Genomic DNA, 19,287 nt, shown 5'->3' with positions numbered 1-19,287 from the left:
TATATCTGTAGTACTATCAATATGTTTCTGTATGCATGTATGTGTCTGAAGAATTATTAATCCCATTTTATGCTGGTTATCATTATGCTGGGTATCGTTTGCTATGTGTAAGTCTTATGGCAGTCGGATGATGTATTGTAGATCATCTCCTCTCTAAGATTGCCCCGGTAAAGGTAAATTCCTTTCCCTCAAGGCTCTAGCCTTTTCTTCTTTTGCAGCCTTTTTAGCTTCTAACCTTTCCATCTTCTTCTCTTCAGAGGCTTTGAAAGTCTATTCAATCACGGTAATGAGTACTCGAACATACAATTCAAGCATTTCGATTCTCTTATCGAAGACGGTGAGTTTAAACATACCTTTGCACCATGTTTAGCAGCGCATAACCAACTTGATACTACTCCTGCAGTCAGTTTACCTATATTCGCTGTTTTACCATTCCATTCTAGATATCTTTCTTGATTGTGATCATCAAGTATAGAATTGGGATCTTCAACACCCTTCAATTTCAACAACAATTTTATCGCCTTTTCAGATGCTGGTTTCTGTCTCCATGAAGCGTATTTCGATAATCTGGATATTTAGCAATCATCAACTAAAATACCCTGCTCAGGTGACTAAAGGGGTTATGTTAATCACAGATAGACTTACTGGAGATAGCGATCTCTTCCTAAACTCCTTTCAGCATACTTATCGCCGGTTTGCAGAGCTCGCTCCAGATCATCCGCATAACCAACAGTTCTAACCTTACCAAAAGGTGATCTCGAGCCTCTAGGTCCAGCAAGTTCGTGTGGGATAGAAGGTCGATATGTGATAGTGTGTTTGGCATTAGGAGTAGTCGAAGAAGGATCAATAGCGAAATATCCATTACCTGAATCGGAATATGAGGTCAAAATGGGTACGAAGTACTTAGAGAGGTTTTCGTGATAGTATAGAGAACTTGTTGTGAGACGGCTTACCCATTGCATCCAAAATGTATTTCCCTTTTCCACACGCGACCCATGCATTCTTACTCGCTCTATCCACTATTGGTCTACTACTTCCAGCTACCTGGAACGGATCATCCTGATCAATGAAAGTCACTTCAAAATCATTTTGCTCTGATGCCAATGAAACTACGGGACCAAACCATCAGATACATCGCTCCTTCACTGAAGTTTACAGGTTAGTTCTCACCGTCTTCTTGGGTCTGTCCAGATGAGCCATTACTTTCTAGCCTTTCTTGTTCTTCCTTGTCCTCGTGTGACAAACCCCATAAACTAGGAGATACCAGCATTCCCCCTGCTTTGTTGACACTGTCTACAATATCGATTATATGACAATCCTTCTTGCCAGACTCAGGGGACAGCCGCAGACCTCTTCCGACCTATCATGAAGATATATTAAATCAGATTTCGTATAAAATAATGGATAGCTTTGGACAAGTTGTGAATGTTAAGAAAAAGAAACTTACCATTTGAGCCAGAAGATTCCGACTTTGTGTTGGTCTAGCCAAAATAATGCAATCGATCTAGCACAAAATTTGAGACGTGTCAATGAATAATCATAAATCTACTGAAGCCTTCCGCTTACTTCAGGTATATCTGTTCCCTCAGTCAACACTTCACAATTGATCAGAACTGGGAACTCCCCTTTTCCAAAAGCTAATATAGTGTCTTTCCTCAGATAAGATTTCGATAGTGACGATATTGACCTAGCATCTATACCTGCTTGTCGAAAAGTATCCGTTAATTCAGCCACATGATTCAGGTCCACGCAGAAAATCAAGGTTGATCTTCTATCGGCTATTTTGTGGGATCGATGATTAGTTTCGAGATCATCAACCTTCTTTGACATGGTACAGAGCAAGTACTGATTACTTAGCGGTAGTAAGGATGACTTACAAGCTTTATGCAAATAAGTCCCTAAAACCAAATCTCTAATCTCTTTTGTATTCACACTTTGAGCTAGTGAACTAATTTTATAATCATTATTTTGATTGTTAGTCTCTATGTTATCTAAATTCAATTTAGCATAAACTGTTGTAGATTTTGCAGGTGATAACCAACCATCATCTAACATTTCTGAAATATCTTTATGAAACACGATTTTCTCAAATACGCTACTTAAAGCTAATTGATCTGGTCTGGAAAATGTTGCTGAGAATCCTATTATAGGTACGTTTGATTCATCCGACACAATTTTCGATGTCAGCGGTTCATCTTGGATGGATTCGTTAGATGTTGCAGAGAATGGTAATATTGTATCGGGTAATTGAACATCTTTATTGAAATGATGGAGAAGACGTAAATAACTAGATTTCAAAGATACAGGTTGTAGGAGAAAATGAGGTGAAGAGATAAAGATCAGTAATGGTATTGTGGTAAAATTTGAAACTTGATAAACTTTGTGATTCTGGTCGTGGTATAACGATCAAGGGAACTCACGAATTCGCAGCCGCATGATGAGCTTCGTCCACAATGATTAAGCTGAAATCTCTAGGATCAAATTTAGCTAGTCTATCGGGATTGTTCAGAGTTTGATATGTTGCTATCGTTCTGGAAAAAAATTCAAGGAAGCATGTATTGAAATCAGTGTTAACCCTTACACCTATGCTTCCAAATGAGGATTCTGATTGATGCCTCTAAGCGGAATAAAAGGGAAATTCCACTCACACATCAGCTTTACCAGTTGCAATTCTTTTAGATTGTTCAACTTCTATTGACCAATCTTTACCTAAAATTCTCTTTGCTGCTAATTCAGATTGATTTGCTAATTCAACACTACCCACTATTATCAATGTTTTTCCTCTTCTCCTTTCGGTACCGATGATGAAATTATTTGTATCTTGTTCATTGTCAGCTGAAAGATCTTCAGCTATAAGTGGGATAAGATGCATAAACATTGTCGTCTTTCCACTTCCTGTTGGTGAACTAACTCCAATTCGTTTCAAACCAGATGATAATGCTTCTAAACATGCTTGTATTGCATGTGCTTGATATGGTCGTAGTTTAATTCCATTTGAGATTGATGAGATCGATGTCGATGTTTCTTCGGTATTGTCTCCTTGGATTTTCTTCTCGTCTCCTCCCAATGATCGTATTCTACTCCTTGTACACTTTGCGCTACTGAATGGTCTGACTGATCGCGATATCGCACAGCTCACGTCACGGCACAGTTGTTGATTAGCCCATGACGATAGAGTCGTAGTGATTGGTGTATTCTGGATCTGTGTGAAAAGACCCTTTTGCAAAATCCGATTATAGGCATACCTACAAGCATACCTAATCAATGTCATATTATCATGATATTGTGTTCAATTTACAAATGCGTAGCAAGAACTATATATGTACGAAAGTGAAGAAGAAATAGTAATTATCCAAATTACGATGGTGGACTTGTATGGTGGAGGTCAAAGCTTTAAATTGGTGAACAGCATAGAGTGGAAAATCAGAATCTTGTCAACGTCGTTTTCCTATTATCTATGCTGTTCGTCGAACTGGAGTGATTTAAATGTGTATGCATCAAATGCATATTTTGACGCTTCCTTGCATAACAGTCTTGATGAAGGCTACAGACAGATGAGCAATCGAAAGCTTTCTAGGCGGGGAAACCTGGTATATAATGAAGTAAAATCACTTGAGATAGATATCTGAGCAAATCATTAACTCAATCAGAGGAAAAAAAAACAGAATAATACAGTGTCTTGGTAGATCGATCTTCAATCGCTCATCATAGCCCGATTCCGCCTGATATTCTTTTAACTTCTTTCATGACCTGGAAAAGATATGCAATTAATCAATATATCATCCATCCGATTCATGCATAACGAAAAAAATACAGCAGGACAAGGGAATACAAAAAAGATTACATCAGAGACACTGATACAGCTAGTGCATGTTCGCGATTTGAAGAAAGACGACATTGTATGTGGAGAAGCAGAGAGACCAAAGTATAGCAGAAAACCTCGAGAATAACGGTGATAGTAAGAGGGGAAAAGGGTGAAAAAATAAGAAAGATTGTTTAAGCAATAGTACAAGCGCTTGGACATACATCGAACCAACTACCTTGTTGAACATATCCTAAATCCCTTCTTAAAGAACCATTATTTCTTTTAATCTGAATTTCATATTTTTCTTCGACATTTTCTTGAGAAGGAACATTATAATACCAAATTAAGTTTTGACCCCTTATTTCATATCGTCCATGAGAAACTTTGACATCTATATCTAATTCTAAGTTAATATCACTTGATGAAGTATTAACTGTTCTTATACTTGGATCATTTCCTTTCTTATTACCTTTTTGTTGTTCTTGTAATCGTAAATCCTCATCGTTGATTAAATCTACTCTTGATATATTTCTCGAAGAGAATCTAGTTTGTTGATCAAATTCGCCGACCTTCGAATTATCTAAATCAGAATTTGATTTACCTAAACCCAGATCAGAGGCGTAGTGGATATAGGGAACGTATATCTCAGTCGCGATTTCTTCTGAAGAAATGTCGTTTGATCTGACTCTAACAATATATTTGAAAGTTGTAGTGGCGATATCAAAATCTATCCTACCAGGTAAACCGACAGTCTTGATTGGGAATGGTCTACAAAATGCCGCTACTGCTCGTGATCCATCCAAAATCAATGAAGGTGGTACATCGCCCGCTAAAATAGATTCCGGAGTAAAAGGTATTTTAGGTGTAGCTGTTGGTGACACTGCTAGGGTTGCTGAAGAAGTGGCTGCAGATGTCATTGTAGATTCGGAGGGGAAGTTAGGCGAGGCGGTTCGAGACTCATCCGAGAATTTATCGCGAGGCATATCATCTTGACTCCATAACGATAAATCTTCACCATTCCTAAGTAACGACACATTAGTTGAGTGAAGATTTGCTGACTTTGAGAATGTAATCAAAAGACTCACCAGTTATCACTCCATTCATGACAATGATCTGGCACATAAGTCCATAATGTAAAGTTTAGGCAATTAGGTCCATCAAGGGCGTTCATGGAGCAATCAAACGCTCTTTGTTGACTCGAATAGTCACCTTCACCTCTTCCTCCATCGACGTATCCATAAGCTTTCTTACCATCCTATGTGTAAGCGTCAGCTATGGAGCCTAGTGACACGAGAAGGGAGCAGCTCACCATATCATAAGGAATACCAATCTCTCCTATCAACGTTGGGAATGTACCTAACCTTTCGAGAGTATCTTCCCTGAAAACACTCAATTCTCCTTGCATCATGTTTCTGATATTTGCTTCACCAACTCTAACAGCTTGTACAATCGACCAATATTTCTTTCTCATTACACCGATAGCATCTGCGTTGAACCAATTCCAGTGTTTGGTCATTAACGTCAACCCATCATAGAAATGTGGCGATGAGCATGCTCTATCCTTGAGGAATGATTTCGGCAACTTAGGTGGAGGTTTCATCACAGGAGCTTGAATGAAATGAATAGCTTCAGGGTGATGTAATCGACATTTGGAAGAGTATGATAACCAGTATATAGACCAAAAGTCTGCTACAAAATCAATCTTGCGTTCAGGATCGCCTGGAGACGTGGCAAAATAATCGGGTTGAAGTAAATCTCCCGTCTGAACGTCCCAAACACCGTGCTGTGCCCAAACTGATCGAAGATGTCCAAAGAGTCAGCATTTACGGGTCTAACGATGATAGACTCAGAAACCGGTACAGGCTGAAGTCGATATACTCACTACATGTACCTAATTCCCAACTATCACCTCTTGTCCATCCCCATTTACCACCACCTCTGGTCACTTCATCTTCTTTTGACAACCATAGTTTCTTACCTTTTGGATCTATCAATTCATGACCACCTCTATAAGGACCCATTGCACCGAAATTCCAGATCTGAACTTCTTGCGGTTGACCCATACCTAATTTCATCCCTTGAATAGGAGTTGGTGTAGGCCCCTTTTTCAACTGTTGTTCATCTGGTATTTTTGATAGATCTTCATGTCCAATCAAACCTTCTCCAGGCTCATTTATACTATCCCAACCAATTATACATTCATCTAATAAATCTGGTGCATCGGTTTGGATTTTTTTAGCTAACTCTCCACACGAATCGATGAAATGATCCTGTAAATAATCTTGAATGTTTTTTCCATCAATTATACATTTTGGTGCAAATGTTTTACCGGCAAAAAACATTGTCCATATTGTTTGACCTGCTAATCTTGTGTAGTTTGTTCCCCATATCATAGCAGGAAATTCTTCAGGTTTAGGATTTTCTGCATTGGGCCATTCACAATGTATATATGCTGATGCTGTAGGTGTCAATCCCTGTGGATCTATACCACACGCATATAATGTCCATAAAGGTGCTCCTGATCCACCAGTAAATCGAGACCACTAAAATCAAAGTGTAAACAACTCACAACACTGATGAGATACGAGTAGCATATAGTACAACTCACAACATCCTGATGAGGATCCATGAACACTTTAAAGCCCCATTCTTTACATTTCCTTAATACTTTTATTGTATAATCCATATACTCATAGTCGTATTTACCTGGACCCTCGTGTTCTAAACTCTCCCAAGTGAAAATATATCTCAACATATTGTAACCCCATGCTCTTAATCTAGCTAAATGTACATCCGCTGAACCATCATCTAGATTTAAAGTGGTGTTGATGAAATCGCCTTTACCTTGTTCTGCAGACTCCCAAAAGTTTTCTCTTATATGAGAAGGTTGACCTCTAGGATTCTTAGCTGATCCAGCTAAATTAATACCTCTTAATATCAATGATCTACCGTGAACATCGCGAAAGTTTATCGTATCCGAGTGAATATAGTGTGGTGGTACTTCATTACCTGTGACAGGTGATCGTGTAGGCGGTGGAACCATTGAACAGAGATCGATTTTGTGAGCGGTGTTCAACTGCAGAACTTGATTTTCTTTGATGAGTTGGATGATATCAGTCGATGATAACAGAATACACGCTCAGAGATATGTTATGACAATTGTTGAAAGACACAATTCATACGTGTGGGAGACGAATGCTGCATGCTCCCCTATTTGAATAAATAATTATCCCGGGCAGAAAAGGTGGTTCCACTTTCCAGCAGTCAAGATTATGATGATGATGATGATGATTGCCTGTATGACGGCGGTCATATGCGACTTATCACTGAAGATCGCTTAAATCGCCATCACCGGGGTTTCAGGGATAACCACGTGTACATGACACAATAGCGATAACAAATGAGTTTGTATGTGGAGGTTGTCCATTATCCTTCACAGCAACTATGAAACACAACTAAATATAACCTTCTCTTTGTTATTGTTGTTAAGCAGCATCAAGGTTCTTATACTGACGTAGGACCAAAAGAATCTATATATAGTCCATCAAGTACGCATTGGTCACTCTGCTCATTCGACATCATTACCTTGCGCAAAGAACTCATCACGTTGCCACTCCTTGAACATGCCTTCGTGTCGCGTGACAAATAACACCGCTCATCCACTCAATATTTGTTTGAAGCAAGTAACAGCTTTACACTTCGAGAACAGCGTTCAGCCTGGACAGACCATTAAGCTTAAGGTGAGTTTCTGCTTAGGTTAAAGCCACGATAGACAGTCGATCTTACATGCCAATGCTAATGTACTTACTGTGGTAGCCTGGAAAGGTCTGGTTCACACTAGAGGTATGTTGGCATACTAGTAGGCAATAATTGTTGGAACACTTGTCTGACAATAACATGTGAGATAGGCCATACTAGACGATGGAACCAAGAGATCTCAATACTCAGTGCTGAAATCAGCAGCTACAATAGCATTGTTGTCTCTAGCCGTAGCGGCAGTAGCTGCAACGGCTGGTGCTGCTTTGATACCTGAAGCGATTGCACTAGAAGGAGTAAGTCAGCATCTTCTCCCAAATTACGATCATGACCTGATTATCTCGATAGGTTGCTGCTGCTTCGGTCGCTGGAGGGTACTTAGCGAAAGGTTTAACGGCTACCAAAGGTGCTTTGTTGACGAATTCGGGAACTATAGCGAAAATATGTGAGCATCGATTCCACCTCCTTCATTCACAGTCAAACGAGTTTAAATGCGAATTACTACTGTTATGGTCGTATTAGGGCGTTCAGCTGCTGATTTCATGCATTTCTAGCGTCGGTAGCTCTACCTAAGGCTATAGACAAACTCTCAGCAGAGCTAGGTGGTCTAACAGCATTACAAAGGGAAGGTGAGTTCTGCATTTTACGACTTTCCCTTTGTAGGTCCATTCATAGCAAGATGACTAAATTAGACTCCTCTCTCTCTTGTGACTTCAGTCGCGACGATTATAGCATCGCCAACATTATCCTCGGATGTACGACATAAAGCAGCCCATCTTTTAAGATCCATCCATCAAGCGTACAAAGACGATAAAGCCAAAACAGCAGAACACAAATCAAGTCAATCAGCAACTATAACGCCGATAAGTGAGGAAGAAGCAGAGAGGTTAGATAGATCCATTGAAAAAGGGGAAATAGACGATTTAGTAGAAAATAAACCTATAAACTCAGGTGAAGTACTCAGAATACATGGTATATATATGAAAGAAAGGAGGGAATTCGAGATCAGGACTTCGAGTGATGGAAAGTTGATTTTGTGGGATCTGAAAGAGAAGGTTCTTGTTACGTAGATCAGAAAGGATGCAGAATGACCCTTTTAAACATTTCCGCAACACCCTTAACGTCGCAACTCCAACTGTTCCAAACACTCATACTATCGACTCAGTCTTGGGAAACTAGATCTTTTAGTGGATCGAACACTTCCATACATAATGCCTCATAGTATAACTTTATATGAAAAATTGACTTGCTGGCTACCAATGCACTCAAGGTTGGGGTAATAATACTGTGTCAGCTTACAATTACATGCATGTGTAACGGGTACTATATCCTATGAGTTATATCGGAACTGTGGTCTTTGGTATACTGCGTAATTTTGGCCATCTCAGCTAAATCACATGTTTACTTATTCCAAACAGAATCTGGTAGATTTTCCCAGACATCGTCGGAGGTCTGAGAGTTCTAGCTTCCTCGATTCGGCCGAGGATGTCTGTTTTGTACACGATCGAGGATAATGAGGTTAATCTTTGTATTGAGAACAATGATATCAGTAGGAGTAAGCGATACTGTGGGAATGATACGACTACAGTAAATACTGTACCAGTGCCCATGTACATATAGTGAGTTGCACAGAGACAGAATGTAAGCATGAATTTTGGCGATATCTTGATCCATTGTATGAATCTAAGGCCTTCACTGACGGTTGTGTCGTACAAAAGAAAAGAAGATCTCGTGAAAGGTCCTTGTGCCACAAGAGGCATGCCGGACATATTAGTAACTTTTTTGATGTCATAGAACGTGCTTGTTTTAGTTATAAAGAAGACAACGAGGAATTTGAAACGGTGAAATACTATGCATAAAGGCGACATATTCTCTTGGTTGAATGTTAAAGGAAGTCATTATATCAGCTCGTTTCATCAACTATGTCGTCATCAGTAAGGCTTCATGATCTGCTGTGACCGCTGAACAGGCGGTTCCCGGCGAGCAAGAGCTGATGACAGATCACCTCGACCCTGTATGCATGACTCTTCCTGTAACATACTCTTGCGGTATCCAAAACGTACAGAACTACCTAGAATTACTGAGAACTTTAAACACTTCGTTGATATTGTCTGACATGGTGGATTAGGTTTATTCGTCCCAATAATCATACTCTAAGTCATTAAACCCTCCGGATGTGACCATACTCGTGATATATTCACCACTTGAGACCAACGGTCTAGCTTTACCTGGGTTTACTCTACCATTATTAGCTATGGTAAAAATTTCTGCCTCTGTACCGGGAGGCCTGAATGCTACAATTTCGTCTTTTCCACTCCCGGGACGTCTTGAATTGTCAATAACATCGATAATATCCGACATATTTCGGGGGTTATCGAAGTATACTTGATCATTCCACTTGACCTTGAAGTTATGAGCACCAGTGACATCCCAATTGAACTCTCTACCGCATGAGGCAGGTACAAACACGATTGCGGTTATGGAATCACTGGCTTTGGGTTTTCGTGTGATTCGAACGTGATCGGCAGATTCACTCGCTCTGAAGGTGTATCTACAGTTCTCCATATTAGAGGATTGACCAGGACGTAAAGAGAATGTCACGGGTCTTTGTGTTTCGGTTTTAGATATGATAGCGATGGTAGCAATTGATACGTTGTTGGTAGTCTGGCTGGATGAGCCTGAGGACATGGTGTATAGCAATATTTACGCTGTTAGCTCGATTGTGACCAGGCAGAAATGGTTGATGAATGATTGTTGAGAGAGATGATTCCGCGTGAGTCTAAACGGGATTGTCTCAAGATATGAATTGCACTGCAGTGTTTATATATGCAGAAGTTTATGGGTTCTGGACTGGGATGTCTTTTTATCGAAAGTCCAGAATGTACAAATTAGTGAGATTGAGTAGACTATTCCTCCTTCGGTCCGTCTGCCGATCAACATGACCGAGGTTCATTTAGGCAAGTCGGAGAACGAGAAGTGATGTATCCCGACCAGAAATAATGAAAAGTCGGCTCCCTCGCTCATTACTTCAGTACAATCAGGACCTAATGCAATTTTCTGAAACAAGGTGTTTACGACGGTATAACTGCAGCTCCTCGACGCTCCGAGTGTCTTCTCTCTGTTGGGATTACATTTGTGAACGGGAGAAATAACGCTTTTTAGATGACGTCGCAATCAGGTCGTATTTATACTCAGCGTTTGAAAATTGGGTCAAAGGAGGATCAAACGCTCCATCAAATTGAGTACACTTTCTGAATGAAGAATTGCTGCGGTATCTCAAAGAACTTTCATCCTTTTTTCCTGTACTTCGCACCACCTCTGCCAACCAAAGACATTCATCTGATCGTCAGTCACGTATCATGTACAATCCTTCCACCTACTACCTCTGATCTTCGTCATTTACATAATTCTCCCAATCTCCTTTGGGAATAGATATTATGGCGCCTCTTCGACCCATTCCAAAGACGTTCTGCGAAGTTGCAGTTGACATAGCTGATCTACTTCCATCACTTCTTCTTGAGACTTCTTGTTCAGGATCGACGTTTGTGTATAAGTGTATCCCTACCTCGCTACCATCGGCCAATATACCCCTGAAATCATGTTCAGCATTCAGGAAGTCAACTTTTCTATATTCCGTATTTACCGCATTTGAAGGATCCGTAGTTCTCGCTTGAGAAGTTCCGGCGTTATAATAGATATTGACTGAATCACCTTGTTGGGAGGCTGTGAAGGTATATCTTGGCTGATGACTTAGTACTGTCTCTCCTGGCTGAATCAGGAAATTGAAACCTAGCTCTACCGTCTGAGATACATCCCATAGTGTCCTAGTCATACCGCTAGCAGGTACGGCAATGATTCTGATTGATGAGTTGTTTGAGCGTTGGCCTACATTGGATTCGAGTGGGTGATCCATAGTAGCAGTACTTGGCACTTTTGCATCACCGGATATGTATGGCATGATGCGCAATGGGATACTGTGGCGGAGGACGAGAATCAATGACGAAAGCTTTACAAGGCAAGCTAGATAGATATGCCAAAATAGAAAAAGAATTTACAGTCCACCAACACTGGAAACGACCCCTATCCAAGTATGGCTCAGATTAGACATCCGAATAACATATATTGTAAAGACCTTCCAAATATACGATGAAACCTGGTAGTGGAAAGGTTAGAAAGGATCACCGAAAGCAGATCATAGTCGAAAGGATCTATCATACGTCATTCACAAGCATACCGCGCTGGTTAAGTTACGAAGTGAATATACCTAATTTATCGAGAACACTCATGTACTCGAGCAGAAAATCTGCATAACTAGCTGTTTATAAGAAATTACGTTACGCGTTTGCACGAGCATACAGTCTCTCGAAAATCTGTGGAGCATGCTTGTAAACTACCATAAAATACCTCCAATCGATCTAAGATCTTTAGTTTGCGATTGATTGGTTGTCGTCCCGTCGACGAATAAGTGAGAAAGTATGCAGTGCTCCGAAATCAATGCTCTTTTCGACATCTGTACTTAACCTTGCGCTTTGACCCGTGGGCTTGTAGAAAATATCAAGGCTTCTACCATCTTGTGCCGAATAAATAGTGTATTTTCTAATACTCCAGATCTCGCCTGGATGGACATTGATTTCAATACTTGATGAATCAATTTCAGGGTTGAAATCATAAGGTGCCTTCCTCCCCTCAATCGCTTGACCATAGAGCATTAAGCGAAAGCTATTGATATTCTCGATTGAATCTGTGGCATGTGATAGAGTCGATTTGGTTGCGATTGCAGAATGAACGGACATTTTTAGCGAATTTTCGTCTGGGGGTTCGAATGATTGTGGTAATACCGACAAGGTTATTCATCGATGTACAATTTGGACGTACGGTTGTATATATGTATGGAATTGAGAAGACGTGGCTCTGGATGTACTCTTTAGATAAGCATCCCGATCAAGTACGGACTTGCAGCAAGAAGAAATATTACAAACATCACATCATGTTCTTATGAGAAGACAACGAGCTTCTAGGCTGAAAGGAACATATTTTCATTTTTCTAGATTTTCTAAGAATTGTATAGATCGTTCGAGCCATCAACAGATTGACTTCTCCCTGTAATTCCCACGTATGAATCTTGTTGCTCAGCCAAATCGTCCTTTGGTATCTCTAATTCAGTTAGTGAGTCCATCGTGTCAGTATGATTATCAAGCCATCCTTCCACTTTAATTTTGTTCGCCAGTCTCCTCTTTTTTTCAGAATCGGTCTCTTTATTGCTATTGTAAGTGATATGATTATTTCCTTTGGAAGGTTCCTCGACACTAGTGAGCTCTTCTAGATCCCAAAAAGCCCGAAAGTTGTGAATGGCGCCCGATTTGTGAGTTTTCCCATCAAACTGTGGGATTGAACAATATCGATACGGAATACCTTTGGTACTGATGTGTAGTGATGAACCATCCTCTTTCATTTCAAATTTATATCTATTTCGGTGAAGTCTCTCACCAGGGCGCAAGGTAACAGAAAATTCAGTCGCATCGGGATCAGGTTTGGCCCCGGAAGTCAAGGCGGTAAATATGTTGGTAGGATCTGCTGAGACTGTTGCCACTGATTGATTGAAGTAGGTATTATTGCCAGTACCACGCCAGTTGGAATAATTTGACATGTTTTGTAGACAATGATATTTCGAGTTGTATTGTATATAGGGTTTGAGGTGTTTTGCTTACTTCAGCAAGATTGGGATAGCGAAAGTGAAGTGCGATCTGGTCGATTTCATACGTACCGGTACTATACTATGAGCTTGCTGTCAGGATGAGTAATAGGCATTGAACCTCTGATTACGCAGTCCTTTGACCCACTATGGCACCAAAATGTCTCATTCTGAGAAAGGATGACCTCCTCTAAAACGTTTAGTCAGCTCCTTTGAGAAAAAAGGATGAAGTGAACCAAGAACAGACAAACTTTAGTTAGACAAGGTCGATTGTCAGGCACGCAAGACTTCAACCCTTTCAGGTGGAATCACAAGAATCACCTCCAACTGAAATGCTGCAGGTTGTTTATATCAGGCAGAATACATGTACAGTGTAAAGCCTATTAAGGAAGACAAGAAAGAAAAGGACAATGATGTATAGAACCATGAAAATTTGTATAATATTAAAAGTCAGACAACCAATTGTGCTTCCGCCAACGTGCCACATCGCGCTTTTAAGCTGGGGCGATCATACTGTACTCAAGTATAGGTATTGCATACAAAGTAAGACATGAGGTTTCATTCATAGTATGCAGGGGATCGCATATCTTACGCCTGACCAAGCAAATTCTCCTACTCAATCGTGTAAGATGTCGATGATTCTCATTGCGATCTTATCACAATGTTGTTACACCACAATCTATTCCAAGTTTTTGCATGTTACGGTCGCTAGTCTCATCCTAAAGACGAGATTTCGCTTCGGCTGACTTGGCTAATTGCCTTTCGAATAGGTTGTCCCGATATTTGGTGGCGTTGGTTGCCGCCTCATTGGAACTTTCATTCCATTTAACGTCGAATTTGTACCCGCCAAGCTCTCTAAAAGCATCTTCGGTAATCTCAGCCCTTTCTTTAGGCTCAACGAGCTCAATCAGCAAAGTTGGATGTCCATTGAGAGATGTATTGGTACATTGGTATGGATAAGATTTGACACTTTTGCTTAAAGTAAGATATGAAGTGTATTGTCTTCCAGTAGATAATTCAGTAACGCTTACAGTAGCTTCAGGTCCATAGACGGATGATTCCTGAAGCAATGGAGGAGTGGAAGTGTAGGGCATATTGCTTCTGAATTACTCTGTTCTGGAAGTAGAGTAGTGGATTTATGTGAGGATTGAATTGTGTAAGCTGGGATGTTGACAGAATACTTCAGTACTCATAAGAAACGCAAGTCTAGACGTTCGAGCTTATATAACGTATATCTGGGGATTAAGCAAAAATAACGCCTTCTTCCTGACCTCAAATCGGGAAGCCAATGAGATATTCTTCGTTTGTATTGCTGTACATGATCGTCTTTACTTTTGAGATTTTCGAAGACCTTGGCGGGAAGATCAAAGGTTGATTATGAGGTTTTCCGAATTCAGCGGAGGTAGAATTGCTCGGAGTGCCTTTGAAAAAGCCTTTCATCAATTAGAGATCCGACAAAATCATCGAAGGATAAAACCATCTGCCACGTGACAGACTGCTTACGTCACTGTACATAATCCGCCTCCACCCTAGAGGTCCAAGCGTTTCCATAAAATATGGAGTCATCTGTCGCATTGCAACATCAATCAACAATCAACATACTTATCCCATTCTTCAACCTCGACACCATGTCATCTCCATCTTATCCAACCAAGAATTATCATTCATTATGAACACCAGCGAACTTGAAGGTGAGACACACACCTTGTTGACCCGTACACTTGCAACATCCGAAGGAATCCAATTACCTGAAAACGTGTTCCTCGGAATCCTCCTACACCTGTCAAAGCAAAATGATACTTTGACTCTCATGAACCTCCAACAATGATTCAGATCTCATTATTCGTCCGTTACACCATATGTATACCGGCATCTTACATTAGACAGTAAATATCTCAAGTTCTTTAACCAGATCTTCTCCTGGAAGAAAGGAGAATTTTACAATTTCTATCGGGCTGTCAAGTATCGCGATATCATCAAGCCAGTAGACAATGTTTCTGATATAGTGGATCGGGGATCGACACCTTCCATCGCTTTCTCAGCTCCATTTAGATTTAGAATCAACATGCCACATATACAGATCGTCACGCTTGTATTCGATATACCTAGAAGAGAAAGTTCCGGCGAAGACGATTTTTCCCTCTATAACTTTGGTGAACCTCACACAGAGACAATGTGTTTCTTCCTCAATTATCGCTTATTCACTCATCAGCCATTATTCCCATCTGTACATGCACTAACATGCACAGTTATAAAAGGATGTGAAGAAGATCTAGGTGACATATGGAATTTGATGATGAATAACACAACCCCACAACATATATGTCACACAGGGATGTCGACTTCATGTCGGTTATATAAATGGGCTGAGAAGATCCGCTTGCAAAGTATCAACGTCCACTCTGAAGATTTTTTCGTTGCAACATGGTTTTTGCCTCAAGTCAAGGTCAGATTTTCCTGTAGGCATTCATGCTCAGAGGACTGTCCCGAAGAAGCTCAACCCTCCAGCAAACTATGCATGGAAGTTACAGCCTTGAAGATCTTCCGCGCGTTCAGGCGTGGGGAATGGGATCACCGATACCTAAGCGATGTAGTTATATGTAACCCTATCTCGATGAATGGTAGCTCTGAACAGACTTTAAAAACTTTAAGAGATGCCTATCTGGAGTATTTGGAGAAGCGAAGAAATGAGTTTGAAAAAGGTGAATGGCAGCTCCAACTGTCTGAAGTGGGTCGCAGGAACCCGAAAGAAGCGACAAAAAGCTATCTTGATTTTCTCGCCAGTATTAAATGGATTCCGGCTGAGCAAGGGCAGTTGGAAATATGTGAAGCATGCGGTGGTGATTGAATATATGTATTAGACGCAAAAAACCTAGTTTCCGAGAGTGATATTAACCTTCCTTCCTTGTGATCACATCATTAGAGCCGGTATAAACAAGAACATAAAATACTGAAAACAGTCAGTCTATACCAAATTTGTAACTCAGCGAAAGTTGGCATGCATCAATAAGGACGATTTACTTAGCCATACAGTGACGCGTTTTTACGGACTTGACCGAAAGATCTTATACAAAATTCCCAAAACTAAGAATGTTCCATTGCTAGCTTGTACCTTCCTTGTTTTACTTTTTTCACCTACATCACTTTCATCGAACAGATCCTATGTTAGGAATTGATTATGGCAATCGTAGCACAATAGGTTTGGCTACTGAAAGTGGACTCAATCTCGATCAAGACGCATTCTTCCATGTCCTCTCAATTTTGCAAGCCCAATCTAAATTTTCAACTTTAGCTACCCTCCAGCTATGTTCGCGCGCTCACTACTCTGCCATCGCCCCCTATTTGTACCGAAATCTTGTTTTACATGAGAAAGGCATCACAAGTTTACTTGGTCAGACCTTAAGATGGAACAAAGGGGAAGGTCATAGTTTATTTAGAACAATCAAATACGCTGAAAGCATCACTCCTAGTAAAGACGCAAAAGACATACTGGATTTGGGATCAAGTCCATCTGTACATCATCCAGCTCCCATTAGATTCAAGATCAACTTATCATATGTCAGAAATATCACACTCAAATATGATGCAGATGAACCATCTGAGCTATCCCCAGATTTAGAAAAGGTTGTTTCCCTTTTATCACATTACCAGAACTATACAGGTCAATACCTCTTCCCATCCTTAGAATGTATATCATGTGTAGGTAAACCGAAGAACGATTTGGAACTAGGTGAGATATGGACGCTATTATCAAGTTTATGTTCGCCTCAGCATTTATGCTTCAAATGGACACACCCCTTTCTATACAGTAACTCTACTTTTGCAGCTTTAGAATCCTTTGATTGGACAGTTAGGTCTATAACGGTACATTCAGCAATGCCATCTTGGATCCCACGATCTCATAATGATGTTACAGTGAAGATATCGTATGCTAGTCTATCCTGTGATGAAGGATGTGATGGTGAAGATGGTGATGAAGATGAGACACACCAGTATAAGTCTTGCGAAAGATTCCAGAAAGAAAATATAGCTAAATGGTTAATAGCTGGACCTAGATCAAATAAAGGAAGGTGGAGAGGCGAATGGTCAATCCACACAAGCTTAGAACCCGGTGGTATAAGCAGTAAACAAGATTTAGAAGAGATAAGATTAATCTGTATGGGAATGTTAGAAGAATTACAATCTGGTGCATCGATAGGAGATGGGGGTGGTTGGACATTAGAAGCTGTTAGTAATGCTAGACATTTTATTGAGAAAATAAGCTGGGTAGTTGCAGGTAGAAACACGGAAGAGGAAATCTGTAAAACTTGCAGAAGTGAGTTGTTATAGATGGTCTCTTACTATATGAAGCGATGATAGGTCATGATCTAACCTGACTGTAGGTCTAATCTAGGGATCTCTCCAACGATCGATTCCGAATGCCTATAATCATTTCAATCCGCATGATATGCCCTGACATACATGTTCTATAGCTGTTGGTTATATGGTCTTGTACCGTTGGTCTTCACCTTCTTGGGATGCTAATCAAAAATCGATCAGCTATGATTGTCTCATCAATTACGTAAATTATGATAATGATTGGCCAAACGATCGACACACTTGCACAGACATACTTGCACGTACCTCTACTTCTCTCACAGATCATCATATCCAGGTTTACGTTTCTTTTCTTTTCTTCATCTCTTTTCATTTTTCATCAAACTTGTCTCAAGAGGTGGAAGTAAGGACAAAATCATGGCCTTGCTATCCGTACTGTAGAATTACAATAGTAAGTATTATCGTTTGGTTATCTCATAGTAAATGAGCTATCCCGTTAAAGACCTGATTATAGTTCCCATTTGCGTTCTCAATACTTTAACCACAACGTCAATCATGTCTTCTTCGTCTACCCACACGACCAACGTTCCCTTGGACATACTGCACATGATACTCAGAATTGTACGCCAATCTGACCAGCTCCCTACATTAGCCTCATTTCAACGCACTTCGAAACTCCACTATGACATCACCACACCCTACCTGTATACAGAATTGATTATCTCGGATACTCAGCTTATCAACCTTCTGAAATCCAATAAAGTACCTCAAACCACCGATCACAACGGGCGAGCACTTTCAGATAGATTCAAGCTTACTAGAAAACTCTCACTCGTCGAATCATCATTTGAAGACAGGGGGATAGAGGATGTAGAAGCCCTAGATGATATAGAAGCATTGTTAGAGAACAGTATCAAAGGATTAAATTTTCCAAATATCCACTCAGTCAGTTTAGTTGTTCAGAAAGTCACCAAAAACTTCTTTCTAAAAACTGTTCACTTAGTTGCTCAGATGTGCACACCTCGAAACCTGTGTTTCACTCGCCTCAAACCATCGCACAATTCATTGCGTGGACCAGGCATTTTGCCATACAGATTAATCCGTCCTTTCGCTAAACCGAGCACGAATGTGGTCGTTCATCAAACCTCGTTAACTTCCGTCAAATTACACCTCTTATCCTACTCAAATTTGCGTATTTCACACCCATTACCAATAGCCGTTCTGAAGGAACTGTTTTGGGACAACATCTTCGAAGATATGCAAGACTCCGTCGACCCAGAGGAAAACAAACGATCATTGCGCCTAATTGTCCGTCATGGCAACATCGAGGAAATTCAGGCTTACATAGAAACCTTCATCCTACGGAAACAGTACTACATGGAGATGATGGCGGACTGGACTTTTGAAAGTGATCCTAGGGAACAGGAATGTTATCATTGGTATGATGATGTTGAATGGATATACGGGGAAGGAGTTGAATTCGAACCGCCCTGTCAAGCATGTGGATGTGAGTGATCTCGCAACTTTCTTTACATCATTTGCTATTAGCGGTTAACAATTAATTTGATAACATCCAGTACCGGTATGACCATAATCTGAATACATGATCGCACATGTCCGCAAGAGGAGTTGATGAAGGGCAGAAAGCCCTGAATTTAGAGTCTCTGCTTGTACACCATGAATGAGGATCCTCACTCAATCAGTATCACAAATCATG

At 40.4% G+C, this 19,287-nt stretch overlaps 8 protein-coding genes across 8 annotated transcripts; 2 read left to right on the top strand and 6 right to left on the bottom strand.

Moving 5' to 3' along the window:
- Positions 1–153: 153 nt before the first annotated feature.
- L201_002536 (uncharacterized protein) lies at positions 154–3,271 on the bottom strand (the record flags this gene model as incomplete). The annotated part of the gene is made up of 11 exons (XM_066218312.1): positions 154–270; positions 354–567; positions 646–865; positions 954–1,109; positions 1,171–1,360; positions 1,448–1,504; positions 1,567–1,778; positions 1,878–2,287; positions 2,421–2,531; positions 2,649–3,114; positions 3,250–3,271. 11 exons carry the CDS (start codon positions 3,269–3,271, stop codon positions 154–156), a joined length of 2,175 nt encoding a protein of 724 aa, XP_066074409.1.
- A 725-nt stretch (positions 3,272–3,996) lies between these two features.
- On the bottom strand, positions 3,997–6,848 carry L201_002535 (uncharacterized protein; the record flags this gene model as incomplete). Its single annotated transcript, XM_066218311.1, has 5 exons — positions 3,997–4,825; positions 4,891–5,060; positions 5,115–5,599; positions 5,688–6,348; positions 6,414–6,848. The coding sequence occupies 5 exons, from the start codon at positions 6,846–6,848 to the stop codon at positions 3,997–3,999; spliced, it is 2,580 nt and encodes an 859-aa protein (XP_066074408.1).
- A 580-nt stretch (positions 6,849–7,428) lies between these two features.
- L201_002534 (uncharacterized protein) lies at positions 7,429–8,631 on the top strand (the record flags this gene model as incomplete). Its single annotated transcript, XM_066218310.1, has 6 exons — positions 7,429–7,545; positions 7,622–7,648; positions 7,714–7,857; positions 7,910–8,006; positions 8,116–8,190; positions 8,279–8,631. 6 exons carry the CDS (start codon positions 7,429–7,431, stop codon positions 8,629–8,631), a joined length of 813 nt encoding a protein of 270 aa, XP_066074407.1.
- Positions 8,632–9,691: 1,060 nt separating this feature from the next.
- L201_002533 (uncharacterized protein) lies at positions 9,692–10,249 on the bottom strand (the record flags this gene model as incomplete). Its single annotated transcript, XM_066218309.1, has 1 exon — positions 9,692–10,249. The coding sequence occupies one exon, from the start codon at positions 10,247–10,249 to the stop codon at positions 9,692–9,694; it is 558 nt and encodes a 185-aa protein (XP_066074406.1).
- A 691-nt stretch (positions 10,250–10,940) lies between these two features.
- L201_002532 (uncharacterized protein) lies at positions 10,941–11,519 on the bottom strand (the record flags this gene model as incomplete). The annotated part of the gene is made up of 1 exon (XM_066218308.1): positions 10,941–11,519. The coding sequence occupies one exon, from the start codon at positions 11,517–11,519 to the stop codon at positions 10,941–10,943; it is 579 nt and encodes a 192-aa protein (XP_066074405.1).
- Positions 11,520–12,614: 1,095 nt separating this feature from the next.
- Positions 12,615–13,208, bottom strand: L201_002531 (uncharacterized protein; the record flags this gene model as incomplete). Its single annotated transcript, XM_066218307.1, has 1 exon — positions 12,615–13,208. The coding sequence occupies one exon, from the start codon at positions 13,206–13,208 to the stop codon at positions 12,615–12,617; it is 594 nt and encodes a 197-aa protein (XP_066074404.1).
- Positions 13,209–13,972: 764 nt separating this feature from the next.
- L201_002530 (uncharacterized protein) lies at positions 13,973–14,347 on the bottom strand (the record flags this gene model as incomplete). Its single annotated transcript, XM_066218306.1, has 1 exon — positions 13,973–14,347. One exon carries the CDS (start codon positions 14,345–14,347, stop codon positions 13,973–13,975), a length of 375 nt encoding a protein of 124 aa, XP_066074403.1.
- Positions 14,348–16,415: 2,068 nt separating this feature from the next.
- L201_002529 (uncharacterized protein) lies at positions 16,416–17,582 on the top strand (the record flags this gene model as incomplete). Its single annotated transcript, XM_066218305.1, has 1 exon — positions 16,416–17,582. The coding sequence occupies one exon, from the start codon at positions 16,416–16,418 to the stop codon at positions 17,580–17,582; it is 1,167 nt and encodes a 388-aa protein (XP_066074402.1).
- Positions 17,583–19,287: the final 1,705 nt, after the last annotated feature.

This window comes from Kwoniella dendrophila, chromosome 3 (genome assembly GCF_036810415.1).
Source record: "Kwoniella dendrophila CBS 6074 chromosome 3, complete sequence".
NCBI classification, from domain to species: domain Eukaryota; kingdom Fungi; phylum Basidiomycota; class Tremellomycetes; order Tremellales; family Cryptococcaceae; genus Kwoniella; species Kwoniella dendrophila.
This window is presented reverse-complemented; position numbering and strand designations above follow the sequence as displayed.